The sequence below is a fragment of the Leucopleurus acutus genome (assembly GCF_964270905.1).
Source record: "Leucopleurus acutus genome assembly, chromosome: 2".
Lineage (NCBI taxonomy): Eukaryota > Metazoa > Chordata > Mammalia > Artiodactyla > Delphinidae > Leucopleurus > Leucopleurus acutus.
The window spans coordinates 87797926-87811014 of record NC_139143.1 but is presented as its reverse complement, the minus strand read 5'-3'; the positions used below and the strand labels follow the sequence as shown (position 1 = coordinate 87811014).

Sequence of the window (13089 nt, the reverse complement as noted above, 5' to 3'; positions counted from 1 at the left end):
TCCCAGCTCTGTTACTTATTATCTAGGGCTAAACAATGGTATACAAGCCAACTAACCCCTCAGAGGCTCAGTTTCAACCGAGATTTTGTAAAGATTAAAGGAGGCAATTGTGTAAGAGTGTTCTGTAAACTCTGCATTGCTATGTAAATGTTAGGGTTGTTTCACGTTTTATGTTAATTGTATCGAGTGGTCCTTTCAAATACTATCTTCATCTTTAAAATGGAAAAACTGAGGCAGAGAAATTTTAAGCCATAGAGGGAAGGCTGCTAATCCCAAAAGTAGGATGGAGAGAAGGATTGGGCCAAAATAAATTCAGATCATGACAAAGCAGAAAAGTAATAAGCCTTCAAGAGGAAAGATGAGAATAAACGTCCATTAACGTATGTTTTTAATCAGCAACTTCACCTGCTGATTAAGCCTCTCCGTGCACAGTCCAGGCGTAAGAATTCTCTAATTTCCTCCCAGAAACAGTATTAGACTTCAGGATGAGAAAGAGCTTCACTATCAAGCCTCTTTTCCCATCCGTAAGTTAATTTTGTGGCTGGGGCAAAGACCTGGGGACACAAACTGGAATCTAACTGGCTTTCTCTTAACCACACCTTAAAAAAAAAAAAGTTGCAATCTTACAGAGAGGTCTCCTTCTTTGGTTGGTCAGAAATGTCCTTGTTCCCCAGGTCTCCTCATGCTAAATACGGTAATAGCTGGCAAACAAACAGCCCAGTAAATTCCAATGATACTTAAGAAAGCATTAAAATTGCCTGAAATTACTCTGAATCAAATACTTAAGACCTACAGGGCTGCCACATAGAGCAGTTCAGCTGGAACTCTTATGCCAAAAGCAGCAGGATGCCTTAAGAACATACAAGCTTGAAAAAAAAAAGCAAATCTACTCTTCTTTATTGCAACATTCTTCAGCAACAACACTGATCTCCTACCCACTGTGCACACAGCACTGCACTAGGGCAGTGGGAGGCTGGAGGGAGAAAGCTAAGAAACAGGTGGTGTTCGTGGGGTGCCAAAACAACAGGTTGATTCAGTCAGTTCTGTCCCACAACTAATCAATTTGGTGAAGGGAGAGGGGAAGGAATCTTAGTCATCCTGTTGGCCGACCAAACTGACTGGCTAGACCATTGCACAATTATCAATTAGGCCAAAATATCAGATTTAATAGTGCATATTAGCCCTGCCTAATGGGATGTTACACACTTCCAAGATCTTGGATATCTCAGAAGACAACACAGAAGCAGATTAACCTCTACCCACCAAAATCACTTATCAGGCTCCAGAATACACTGTTTTTTTTCCAGCATCTTTTTATAAGGTATTAAAGTAAATGTGCATTTTCTGGGCACATAAAACTGACAGCTTGTTGATTTATGATACAGTCAGATTAGAATTTTAAAGTAATTATAGAAAATACCAGTTAACAAATACATAGAAAATTGACCAAGCACATTAGAAATCAAAGGATTTTTTAAAAAACTATCAAATACATTTTTGATATCAATATTGGTAGCAATTTGATATTATGTAGTTTAACGTGTCCATACATGTTTTGACACATTTAAGATAAAGAGATAATACCTTTAATATTTAAAGAAGTATTTTAAATCAGTAACCAAAAACTAAATACCTTGATGAATAAAAGACACAATATACCAAAATAAAGAAATAAAAAGAAAAGGCAATACAAATGGCTACTGACCATATGAAAAACATTCAACATCACTGTAAGCAGAGAGACCAATTAAGATGAGGTAGCATTTACCACTTACCCAATTGGTAAAGAGTTGTAAAAATAAAAACTAGTGTTGACAATGGCTGGAAACACTGAGAGTCTCATATTCTGCTGATAGAAGTATAACTTGGTCAAACTATATGGAAGGAAATTTGGCAGTGTATATCAAAAGCCACACAAAGATCCACACTCTTTAATACAATAGTTTGACTTCTTGGAATTTATGTTAAGAAAATAAATATTCCTATCAAGATTTATATGTAAGAATGTTCATCACAGCATTATTTACAAATTATGAAAATTGGGAACTAAGAATAGATTTCAGTTTAAATAAAATATAATAGAATCTTCAGATAGAACAATATGCAGCCTTTAAAACCATGTTCTTAAAAAAATATTTATACACAAGAAGTATATTCAATATCTTGTAATAAACTATAATGGAAAAGAATCTGAAAAAAGATTTTATATATATATATATATATATATATTCTTTTTGAATCACTTTGCTATACACCAGAAACTAACACAATATTGTAAATCAACTATACTCAATGAAAAGGAAGAAAGAAAAAAATAAAATAAAGAAAGAAATATTTATATATGGGAAAATGTTCACAATATTTTAAGTGGTGCAGAAGTATATGGTAAAACTGTAATATGTTAAAGTCCTAATTATAGTAAGAGACACAGAAACAAAACTGTATGAAATGTAACAAAATAGCAAGTGTGGGTTTTGATTGGAGGTGATAGGATTATTGGAGATTTTAATTTTCTCTTACGTTTTTCTGTTTAAAAACTTCTATTTCCCAATTTTTAAAAATCACTCTCTTTGAGATAGTAATTTCTCTTCTGGAAATCTAGCTTAATGGAAAAATCCTAAAGAGGGAAATTTTTGTAGAAAGAAGATCAGTGTCATTTCTATAGAGAAAACAAAAAAGATGGAGCCAAATATGCAACCAAAGCAAAGGAGAAATCACCAAAGAAAGGCAGAACAGAAAATTGTATATACATTATAAATATACAATTTTTAAAACTAAGAGTAGGTAAAAAGACCAAATGATGTACACCAAAATATTAACAGTGGTTAAGACTGTGGATTTTTCTTACACTTTTCTAGACTTTTCAAAGGTCCTTAACTATCTTTAAATGTAATTACTTTAAAACCCCCTCCCCCCCAAAAAATCTTATAAAGGTGCCATAGAAAATCAACAAAGTGTAAATATGAGTTAATTACATGTAAACATAAGGAATAATTCTGTTGCGATGCAACCCTACCTTAAAATGTAACAATGTTTGTTTTCAGTTACAACCATTTTCCTTAAATGTCTTAGAAAGTTGATGTCACAGGAGCCATGACATATTGTTACTTACTTTATATAGTAACATCCAAAACTTGCATGATTTACAAATATGTTTTTTTCTCTAATAATCCTCATAAAGATTAGAAAGTGCTTTAGATGTTGTAATAAATTAAATACCCTTCACGTTTCCAATTTAAAAAGATATAGCAAATAAGTAAAGGCATAGTCTCTGCAAAGAAAACATAGTAAAAAGTAATAATCAAAACATAGATGTCCTCAAACTTCAATGACTCTCCACACTTTAGAGACAAACAAAAGCATGTGAAAGCAGAGAATTAAACAAAAGTTTCTTTGCAGCATACCACATTACCCATTCAGAGAAGTTAACAAATTAGCACTATCTAGTTTTCTTATTATTCATATTCATAAACTCAACAGAACATATTAGTGTATAAATAGTTCTCCATTTTTCTTATTTGAATGTTGGATAAGTATGCCAACACAGCAACCTCTCCCTGTTAGGTACTAGTTAAAACAGGCTATTTAATCTTTGAGGTTTAAAAGCTTCCCAGAATCTCCTCTCAAAAGAGAGAGAGTAAAAAGAGATGAAAAAGAAGCAAACAACAATTTAAAAATGCACCTGCCTCTGAACAAGGTAGTATACTTTAGAATGTAACCACAGCTTCTTGTGCAACACTTTAGTCAGCAAGCAAAACTGTATTTTAAAGGGATACTATTTGTTAAAAGACAACAGACTATTAGGGAGACAATATCTGACTCCAGTCAAAATATTATCATCATGTTTTCCTTACCTCACAAAATACACACGCGCTTTCTTCATATGAATAAATATATGAGGGTGGGAGCGCTACCCTTAACCCAGAAACAGGTTCTGCAACACCCACAGATCCAACCTGTCTTTGCGAGATGATGAGTCCACCTTCGCACGATATTTGGCTGAGGCATTCAAAGAACAAGAGTCACTGCCAATATCCTGCAGAAGGAAATGACTTGAAGACCAGAAACTGCCCTAGAGGCCTCTGGGGAAGGTGCTCCAGTCCACTGGGAAGAGAGACACAGGCCCCTCACCGCCTGACTAGGAGAGCAAGGGCACCGGAACTGGAACATGGTAACCCGCCTGCAGTTCGAGAGTGGCAAGGGACAGTAAAATGACCTCCCAAGAGTTTGTCCAATCATCTAGTAAACCCCAAACTTTGAGGGGCTAGTAGGACAGGGTTTTGCCAAGACAAGCACAAGAGGGTGAGGGAGGTGTCAGCATGATTAATCAATGCCACCTGAGGCAGCAACTCGGGGTGTGTCCACGCTACACCTCAGTCATTGCCTGACTGTGATGAGAAGTTCCTTCAGCTACTGCCACTGAGAACTCGATCTTCCAAAGGAGCCCCTTCCACCTTAACTTGTCCTAGATCAGGCTCAGTCAGCATCCAGGACTGAGAACACAGCCCTCTCTCTTGCCACAAACCCACTAAGACACCACAGCAGGTGCCAAATTTATATTTACACCCCCACCGAACAAGGGGTCTTTGTCTTTTCCCAGTCAAGTCAAGTTTTGATACTTCTGAATTCCAACAGAGAAAGAGGAGAACAGCAGACAAGCCCAGCAGGGGTGAGCTGGGGGTCGCCGTTCCCTGGTGGTCCTAGAGTTTCCTCCCTCAGACCCTACAGCTCTTAGTCACCCTGACTACAGGAAACTGCTCTCAGAGAGTGTAGATAAGTTACTAAATAACTGTACTTCATGTTCCTAATTTTGTGTGCTCATCTGTCTTGTCTCCCTGATGATGTCAGCTCCTTGGGGGCAGGACTCTATCTTCCATTTGGTCAGTGATTCCCACACAGCTAGAAAAGTAAAATACCCTGTACTCCCTACCACATGATACTAAGGAAAACACACAAATTAAGGATGACAACACACCACAGTCCTCCCTAACACACCACTAAGAGAGAAGAGCTACACAGGCAATAAATCTTAGAGCCAATATAGCTAGGGCTCCTACTAGAGTATTATATAGAAACATATATTTACATATATAAGTAAATTAATACAATAATTGCTTTGCTTTGCTCATTCCTAGCTATGGCTTTTCATCCCACCTTCTTGGCTTTACTATTCTTTTTAAAGTCACAATGTATTTTCTGCCACAAAGCTGGTCCTCCCTTCAAAAAGGAGAGGAGAAAAGAAAGAACAGACCTACAGCCAACTTCCTACCACTGCCAACGAACACTGCTGTTTGTCCCATCCAGAGGCCATGAGCATATCCTTTCAGATCTGAAGCCACTTCCTTCTTCTTATCAAGAACAGCAAGACCAGGGCTTCCCTGGTGGCACAGTGGTTGAGAGTCCGCCTGCCGATGCAGGGGACACGGGTTCATGCCCCGGTCCAGGAAGATCCCATGTGCCGCAGAGCGGCTGGGCCCGTGAGCCATGTCCGCTGAGCCTGGCGTCCGGAGCCTGTGCTCCGCAACAGGAGAGGCCACAACAGTGAGAGGCCCGCGTACCGCAAAAAAAAAAAAAAAACAAACAAAAAAAAGAACAGCAAGACCAAGTGTCTTTGTCAGTGGAGCACTCCTGGGCCCGTTCTTGCAGACTGCTCAGTTCTGCTCAAGAGGTCCTCCATTCCTCCTTTATTCTCCCTTCCTTCTTCCATTCGCTGCAGCAGCCCAGACACCCCACCAAAGCAGGACTGCCTGAAATGAGTGACCTTTATATTTTTTTGCACTAACATATCTGAGGGAAATCCCTGCACCAGACATGTGTTCATAGGTTAACAAAGCAGACATCCTCAAAGACAGCATCATTCTCAAGGGCTGAGGATAGAATTCCTTAATGGACACCAGAAAGTCTGTGGAACTTTTAAGTATTCTGGTATCTCAGGTAACATTCTAATGGAGGGATAAGGAGGCTTCCACCAAAGTCATACATGACACACACATGGCAGTCCTAAGACTTTGGATAGATCACAAAAAAAACTTTTTTTTTTTTTTTTAACAACAAAACAACTTTACTAGCCTTATGGGGACACCAGAGCAGCTTCCTTCTCCCTGGTGAGCTAGGCATTCCGTAAGAAGCAGGGGAAGAAAATGACCACAGAACGCAGTCAAAGCAACCCACCTCTAGCACTATCAAAGAATAAACAAACAAACAAAAACAAAACAAAAAGCCCTTGGCTTCCCTAGATTCACTCTGCAGTGATTCCAAAACTTCCCTAGTGTAAGAATTACCTGGCTATTTCTTAAATATACAAATTCCCAGACACTATTCCATACTCACTGGATCAGAATCTCCAGGAGAAGACCCCAGGTATTCCTATTATAAGAGAGGTTAGGGAAACACTGCTCAACAAATGCTTCCCTCCCACAAGTGCCCCTCTGGGCAGGGAAGTATAAAACACATAGGGCTAAGGTGATTAACCCAAACAATCACCCCAGACAGGATCATCTTCATGCTCCTCACTGAGTTTAACTCCTTCTACGGAGGGGTGGGTGTCAGTTCAGTAAAGGGTACCTTTGGATCCCTGTCACCCACAAAGGGCTCAGGACTCTTTGAGACAAATGCCTGAGAAGAATGCCAATGGGGGCAAGTCATAAGGAGGCAGATTACAGCTGAATATAAAAAGATCTTTCTAAGAATTACAGCTGTCCAAATCTAGACTCATCTGCCTCCGAAGGCAGGGAGCTGTCTATCACAAAAGGTGTTCAAGGAGAAAAAAGGCAGGCTACATCTTAACCAGGATGTTGTGAGAGGATCAGAATCAGCACGGGAAAGACAGGACTAGGTGAACTTTTTAAAGTTCCTCCCAATACATAAGCCAATAAAGAGGAAAATTTCAGCTACCCGTTAATTAATAAAAAGAGACAGCATACAAGTCTGTAGGTGGGGTCAGCCTTCAACTAATCTTTTCTCATCAAAGGAGAAAGGAGTATAAGGACACACCCCTGACTCACCATTGCTCTCTTTCAGAATGTCCCAAAGCTGGGGAGGACAGAGCAGGAGTCACAGGTGCTCTAACCAGGACCTGCTGCCCAGCTGACTCTGCATGCTGGGCACAGGTCAGAGAAGGGATGTGTGTGACATGGTCCCTGCCCTCAAGGAACAAATTTCATTTTGGAGATAGCTCACACTCTATGATTCTCTCAAAAATTTATTTATCATGTCTCACTGTTAGAGTTGCTTGTCAGTGGTGGTGGTTTTCAAGGGAACCCTCTTGGTGGGAAAAAACAAATACACTTAATGTAAATATCCTCTCAGTCTAGTACAAGTTTGCAATATCCAGCTCAGGATGAAAAAAAACTCAAAATAATCATCTAAACAAACTTAGTTAATTCTAAGTTTGGGATTGACATGTACACACTGCTATATTTAAAACAGATAACCCACAAGGGCCTACTGCATAGCACAGGGAACTCAGCTCAATATTCTGTAATAACCTAAATGGGAAAAGAATCTGAAAAAGAAAGGATACTTGGATGGGTATAACTGAATCACTTCGCTGTACACCTGCAACTAACACATCATTGTTAATCAACTACACTCCAATGTAAAATAAAAAAATTTTTTCTTAATTCTAATTTTAAAAACACTATATTCTGAGAGTCCCCAAAATGTCCAAATTACAGTAAGGTGTGGCAACTCTGGACAAAATAATAGAAATTGCTGCCACAGTAATATAGTAAATACAGGAAACAGTAGGAGCAACTCAAGTGAGAGGCTGGGGGTGGGTGCCAGCACCTTTGAGGTTAAATTCCAAAGTAAAAGTGACCTTTATGAAGGTCAGAAGTGATCAGAAAAAAAAAAAAGAGAGAGAGAAGAAACTACACACACACACACACACACACACACACACACACACACAGAGGGAAATTCAAAATGGCAAGTTTAAATAAAACATCTGGGGAAGGGAAAACTTTGGTTCTTCCCCCAAATGTAAGGTAAACAATAACTCTTGCAAATACTGTCTTTTAAAAAACTGACTTGAAGTACCACAGTAGTCCAGAATAAGAAAATGACTAAAAGTAATTGTTCAATTAAACAAATATTTATTGAGTGCCAATTAGATGCCAAGGCACCATACTAGGTACAAGGGGGGGCATCAGAATAAACACAACTGAAAAGACACAGTTCTTTTCCTCAAGAGGCACACATTAACAATAAGCACTTGAGGAAGTGCTAAGTATTTTTGCGTACATGAGCTCATTTGTACAAGAGATGGAAGTGGTGTGGAGAATGGACGAGGCACTGGACTGAGGACCAGAAGAGAGAAATTCTAGTCTCGACTCTAGTCTTGGCTCAGTGATTATGAACAAAGTGCCCGAGCAAACGGAGGACCAAAGCAGTGCCCCTCCAGCAACAGCACAAGACTAATTAATAACTGACCTGGAGGAGAATTCTGGTCTTCTGGCTTCTAGTCCAGTGATCTGCCCAAAATACAATGCATATGGTAGCCCGATAAGAAAGAAAAGTAGAGGAAAAGAAAACCCTTTGGTTTCAAGTCATTTGCAGAGAAAGGAAAGAAGAGAGAAGGAGAATAAGGAAAGGGTGGAAGTAAAATAAAAGGTTCAAGTTGCGGCATCCAGAGATGTCAAGAAAAGAAGCACTTAAATAAGCACCGTACACACAGTATAATGTAAAATCTCGGAGTATATTCTCATGCAAACCATTGCTTAGAATTTTTCGCTCTAAAACCGTTAAGGACCAATAGACAAACTGTCCAAAAATGATACATATGAATGAAGCTTGAAGAAAAAGAGAGAAGAAAGGGAGGAGGCCGTTTATAATAATATCCTGCAAATATATGAAGCCCTTCTAAAGAGACAATGTGGACCCATTGTGCCCAGATGAACAAGAAGAAATAGTATTATACTCTATAGCTTTTATGCTGGCAATTTTCAAAACCTTTGGGAGTCAGAAGGGTTAAATACTGGAATGGCTGATTAAGGTTCAGCCCATTCTGGAAATTATTAAAATTAAAAAGGAAAGACCCCCATATACACACCTGAAGGCAGAATAATGAAATATCATTGAGTTCCAACCAAGTTACTGTATCAGAATCACCTGTAAACCTTGAACAATACAGAATCTCAGATCTACTGTCCCTAAAGCACCCCAGCTGATTTTGAAGCAGCCAGGATGTGGAGCTTTGCTCTACTGCCGTGGACAGGGTAAGGAGGAAGACCACTAGGAATGGCATCGGAGAGTGGGAACTAGATCAATGCAAATTTTGTGGGCAAAATAGAATTTCTGCGGGCGTGATATTTTTAAAATGTATTGTAAGGCTGGTCTGAGGCATCCAAGCATATCCCACCGAACTTAAACATTTTCTAAGGCTCCTGAAGTCAGCAACTATAGTTCAGGTGAACCGAAAGTTACTCCTCTATGCTTTAAGAAGCCCACAGGAGAGGCAGTAGAGTGGGAATGGCACAGGGAGATGCCAAAAAGATGTGGCAAATATTTTTTAGAATCAAAAAATCAGGAAAAAGAAAAGAGAGACTAAAAAAAAAAAAATCACTCTCCTTCATCCCTCCTCCCCAACAAGAAATAATAACAATACAGAGAGAACGAGAAGAAAAAGGAAAACAGTTTTAGGGTTAAGTTTTATCTCCATCTGAAGGAAAAAACAATTGGTGATTTTTTTAAAAGCAAGCGAAGAATTCAACTGAGAAATCATCTAGCAGGCAGCAAAACCAGGGAGTCACTTCCCATTGCAAAGCAAAAGAAAACAAGGAGCAAGGGGTGGTCTTGATAGCTGTTTAGACAATCAGACAGATGGGTTGACAGCTCCTTGCCTTAGGAACTCAGCGATGTTTAAATTAACAATTGGCCACTAGCCAAATACAGGAACACTCAAAAGTTTGGAAGGGTGTGTTATAATTGGTACCTTGGCAAAACACAATGATAATAAACTGAGAAGATTCAAGCAGCTTTCACCGCTAGACTCTGAAAAGATTCAAGATTTGTACCAATAAACAGGTTTTTTAATCTCTTCTATTTTTGTGTAGTTTAGCATCTGAAGAACACCTAAAAATCAAAATACCTAAATCCTATCCTTTGAGCTAACACTAACACTCGACTTGTCCACCTAAAAGCTAGCTAGTAAGAGCAATACCTCATCAGTGCAGAAGTATAGGTCCTAGAATGAGAGAAACCTTGTGTGTCAGAGTAATCCTATTTCTGACATCAGTCTCATCATTAAACACTTAATTTAGCAAATCGCTTTGCAAACATATTTATTATTCCCTCCAACTCTCTAAAGTAAGTGATCTCTTTGGTTCTCTTCCACAGATGAGACAACAGACCATGAAGATTAAATTATTTACTAAAACAAGCTAATGGTAGACCAAGGATTATAACCCCGGACTAGCCCATTGTTTATACTCCTCTCTATCTTAAATTTACACTTATACTAGAACTTCCACTCAAAGAAAAAGGAAAGGCAAAAATACTATCATATGTGTTTTGTTAAACGCTTCTGAAACAAGAGCTTTGGTTCATCATCACACAGCATCCTAGCCCACTTCTGAAATTCTGAGGGACCCAGAAGTGTATGGAATTTGAACTTTCCAAGAAGGATCTGGTTGGTGTTGAACAACCCAGCACTGTGATAAATAACCTTGATGTCTTTTAAACATCTGTGATTGGCATGTCGACTGTCTGTTAACAATGAACAAAAAGCAAAGTTTTCTGAAGCTCATCTTCATAACTTTCTCTTTGCAAAGAGACATAGATCATGTACTAGTCTTCTTGGTAAGGGTAAAAAATCTTCCTTCAGATTAGGCTAGGAAAAGAAGGGGCCCCTTTCGGTTCAACAAACATGCACAAGCCACCATCCCACTGGAATCAGAGAGTTCAAAAAAAAATAAAACACAGCCCTGCCCTGAAACGACTTTCTGAATACCTTTTGACTGCCATGGGTTTAATATACATTCTCTTAATTAATCCTATTAGCTGGGTAATTTCATTCCCATTTTATTGGTTGAGTTCATACAACAGAGCTGGATTTGAACCCAGGATTAAAGAGCAGAGCTCCAAAGCCCAAGCTCTTTCCACTAAACAGTCTGAAGAAATCTGCAATCTAAGAGTGTGGGTGGGATGGGTAAGATATGATTCGATTTCCTTTCCTTGATCCAACCGTGTTCAGAAAGACTGTTGCAAATATCCAACCATAAAGAAGCTTTCGAAGGCACCACTTTGAATTAACGTATCCACTGGTCCTCACCCGCCCCCGCCCCACCTCCAACCATGCCAAAAGAACAGCAAAAGCTGCTGCCAGGTTGGAGGAGTTGGTGATCGTCACACCACATTCCTGGGGCTGGACACAGACTCTGAAACAGCGCCCGAGCTCTGCGCCTCGGAAAGAATAACAGCAGTGGAGATTTTTAAATCATGTGGCTCAACAAGCAGCCACACCAGTTTTCCTACTGCTCCTGCCTCCACCTTTCAAAGACTCGAGCAAAACTTTACACCGGATTCATGGGGACCGTGGATTCAGAGTGTCAGAACTCAGGCGCGCCGCAGAACCCTGTCCCCATCCAAACCAAACCCACCCACTCAGACTGTGGGCCTCCTCTTAGCAAAGCTAAGTCTGGCTGTGAAGGTGTAAGCCGTTGGCCTTGGAGGCCCTGCCCCCGCTCCCCCCACGCCAGGATCTGGCATTCCTCCGCTCAGCCCATCTGCGCTCCGCGACCGGCGATGGCTGTCCCGGGCAGCCCGCCCTTGGCTCTCCCTCGACCCCAGGAAACGCGGAGCAAAGTGGGCAAAACTGCCCAACTCCCCGAACTCAAGTGCTCCAGAAAGGGAGTTTCTGAGACTTGCTGCCCGCCTCCGGCCGAGGAGGCGTGCGTGCGGCCACCGGCAGAGGGGAGCAGGAGGCGACGAGGAGCGCGGGGGAGGGGGCGCGCCCAGGGAGGGGGGGCGATGATGTCCAAACTTTAGGAACTAAGTGGCCTCACTCCACGCCGACGGCGAGCCCGGCCTTCTCGCAGAGTGGAGGACTGAAGGGTGGGAAGGGTCGCCCCAGGTGGCCGGCCGGGCCGGGCCGGAGGGGCATGGAACGGGGCGCAGGGGACAGCACCCCACGCCCCGATACTCACCAAGCGCGGGGGTCGCGCGGCACAGCCACAGTGCCAGCAGCGCCCACAGCGGAGCGGGGCGCAGGGCGGGCATCTTCTCGGTCGCCTCCTCCTCCGCCGCCGCCGCCTGGGCAGATCCACATGGGGAGGGGGTCCCGACAGAGGAGCCCCCACTTTTTCCTCCTCTCCTCCTGCTTCTGCCGCTCACGGCCTAGCGCTGCGCCCCGAAGCTCGGGCTTCCGTGCCTCCACTCCCTGCACCCCAAGTCCGCCGCTCCTGGGCCGCCGCCTCAGCCGCCGCCCGAAGTTTGGCTGAAACTTTCTTGGGTGTGCAGCGAAGCAACCTCGTGTGTCCTTCCGCCTCGGCCTCCTCCTCCCACCGCAAACCCCGCCCCGCTGTCGCCGCGGCCAGGCCCCGCCGCCTTCAGCACCCAGGGGTTTCCCGCAGGAAGAAGCGCCGGCCCTGGCTGCGCGCGGAGGGATCTACTATGAGTCTTAGACACACCTTCCAGCCTCGCCAACCCGCGTCGGGTTCCGACGCGCCTTAACTCGATCGGCGCTGGAGCGTCTCTCGGGGCCCGACCTCAGCCGACGGGGTGGTTGTTAGGACCCTGAACTTGAATCACTAAGGTTGTCGAGATCCTGAACTTGCCGGAGCGACAGACATCATCCAGTGAGATAGGTTTCGCCCACACACCCCCACACATCCATCCACACACTCCCGGGCCAGCAAGAGGAATGCGGTAGAGAGGGACCAGTGCTGTCAAAGAAGGTAACGGGCCAAGACGCCAAAGTCCATTTAAAATGAACAGAGCCATAAACTGGGGTTGCACCCTTCATTCATTCATTCATGCAGTCAGTCAGTCAGTCAGTCAGTCATTTAGCAAATATTTCTTAGGCGCCTTACTTTGCGTAGCGGTGTGCCCGGCACAATGGACTGTTACTAAAGACGCATGATGCACAAG

At 42.3% G+C, this 13089-nt stretch overlaps 1 protein-coding gene across 1 annotated transcript in view; it reads right to left on the bottom strand.

Annotated features, from left to right (window-relative positions):
* Positions 1-12441, bottom strand: part of NOTCH2 (notch receptor 2) — a 177544-nt gene extending 165103 nt beyond the window's left edge. The window contains exon 1 of the mRNA XM_082834020.1: positions 12147-12441. Within this exon, the coding sequence (XP_082690146.1) occupies positions 12147-12219 (73 nt within the window). The 5' untranslated portion in view covers positions 12220-12441. The remainder of the gene's footprint in view (positions 1-12146) is intronic.
* Between the last annotated feature and the right edge of the window lie 648 nt (positions 12442-13089).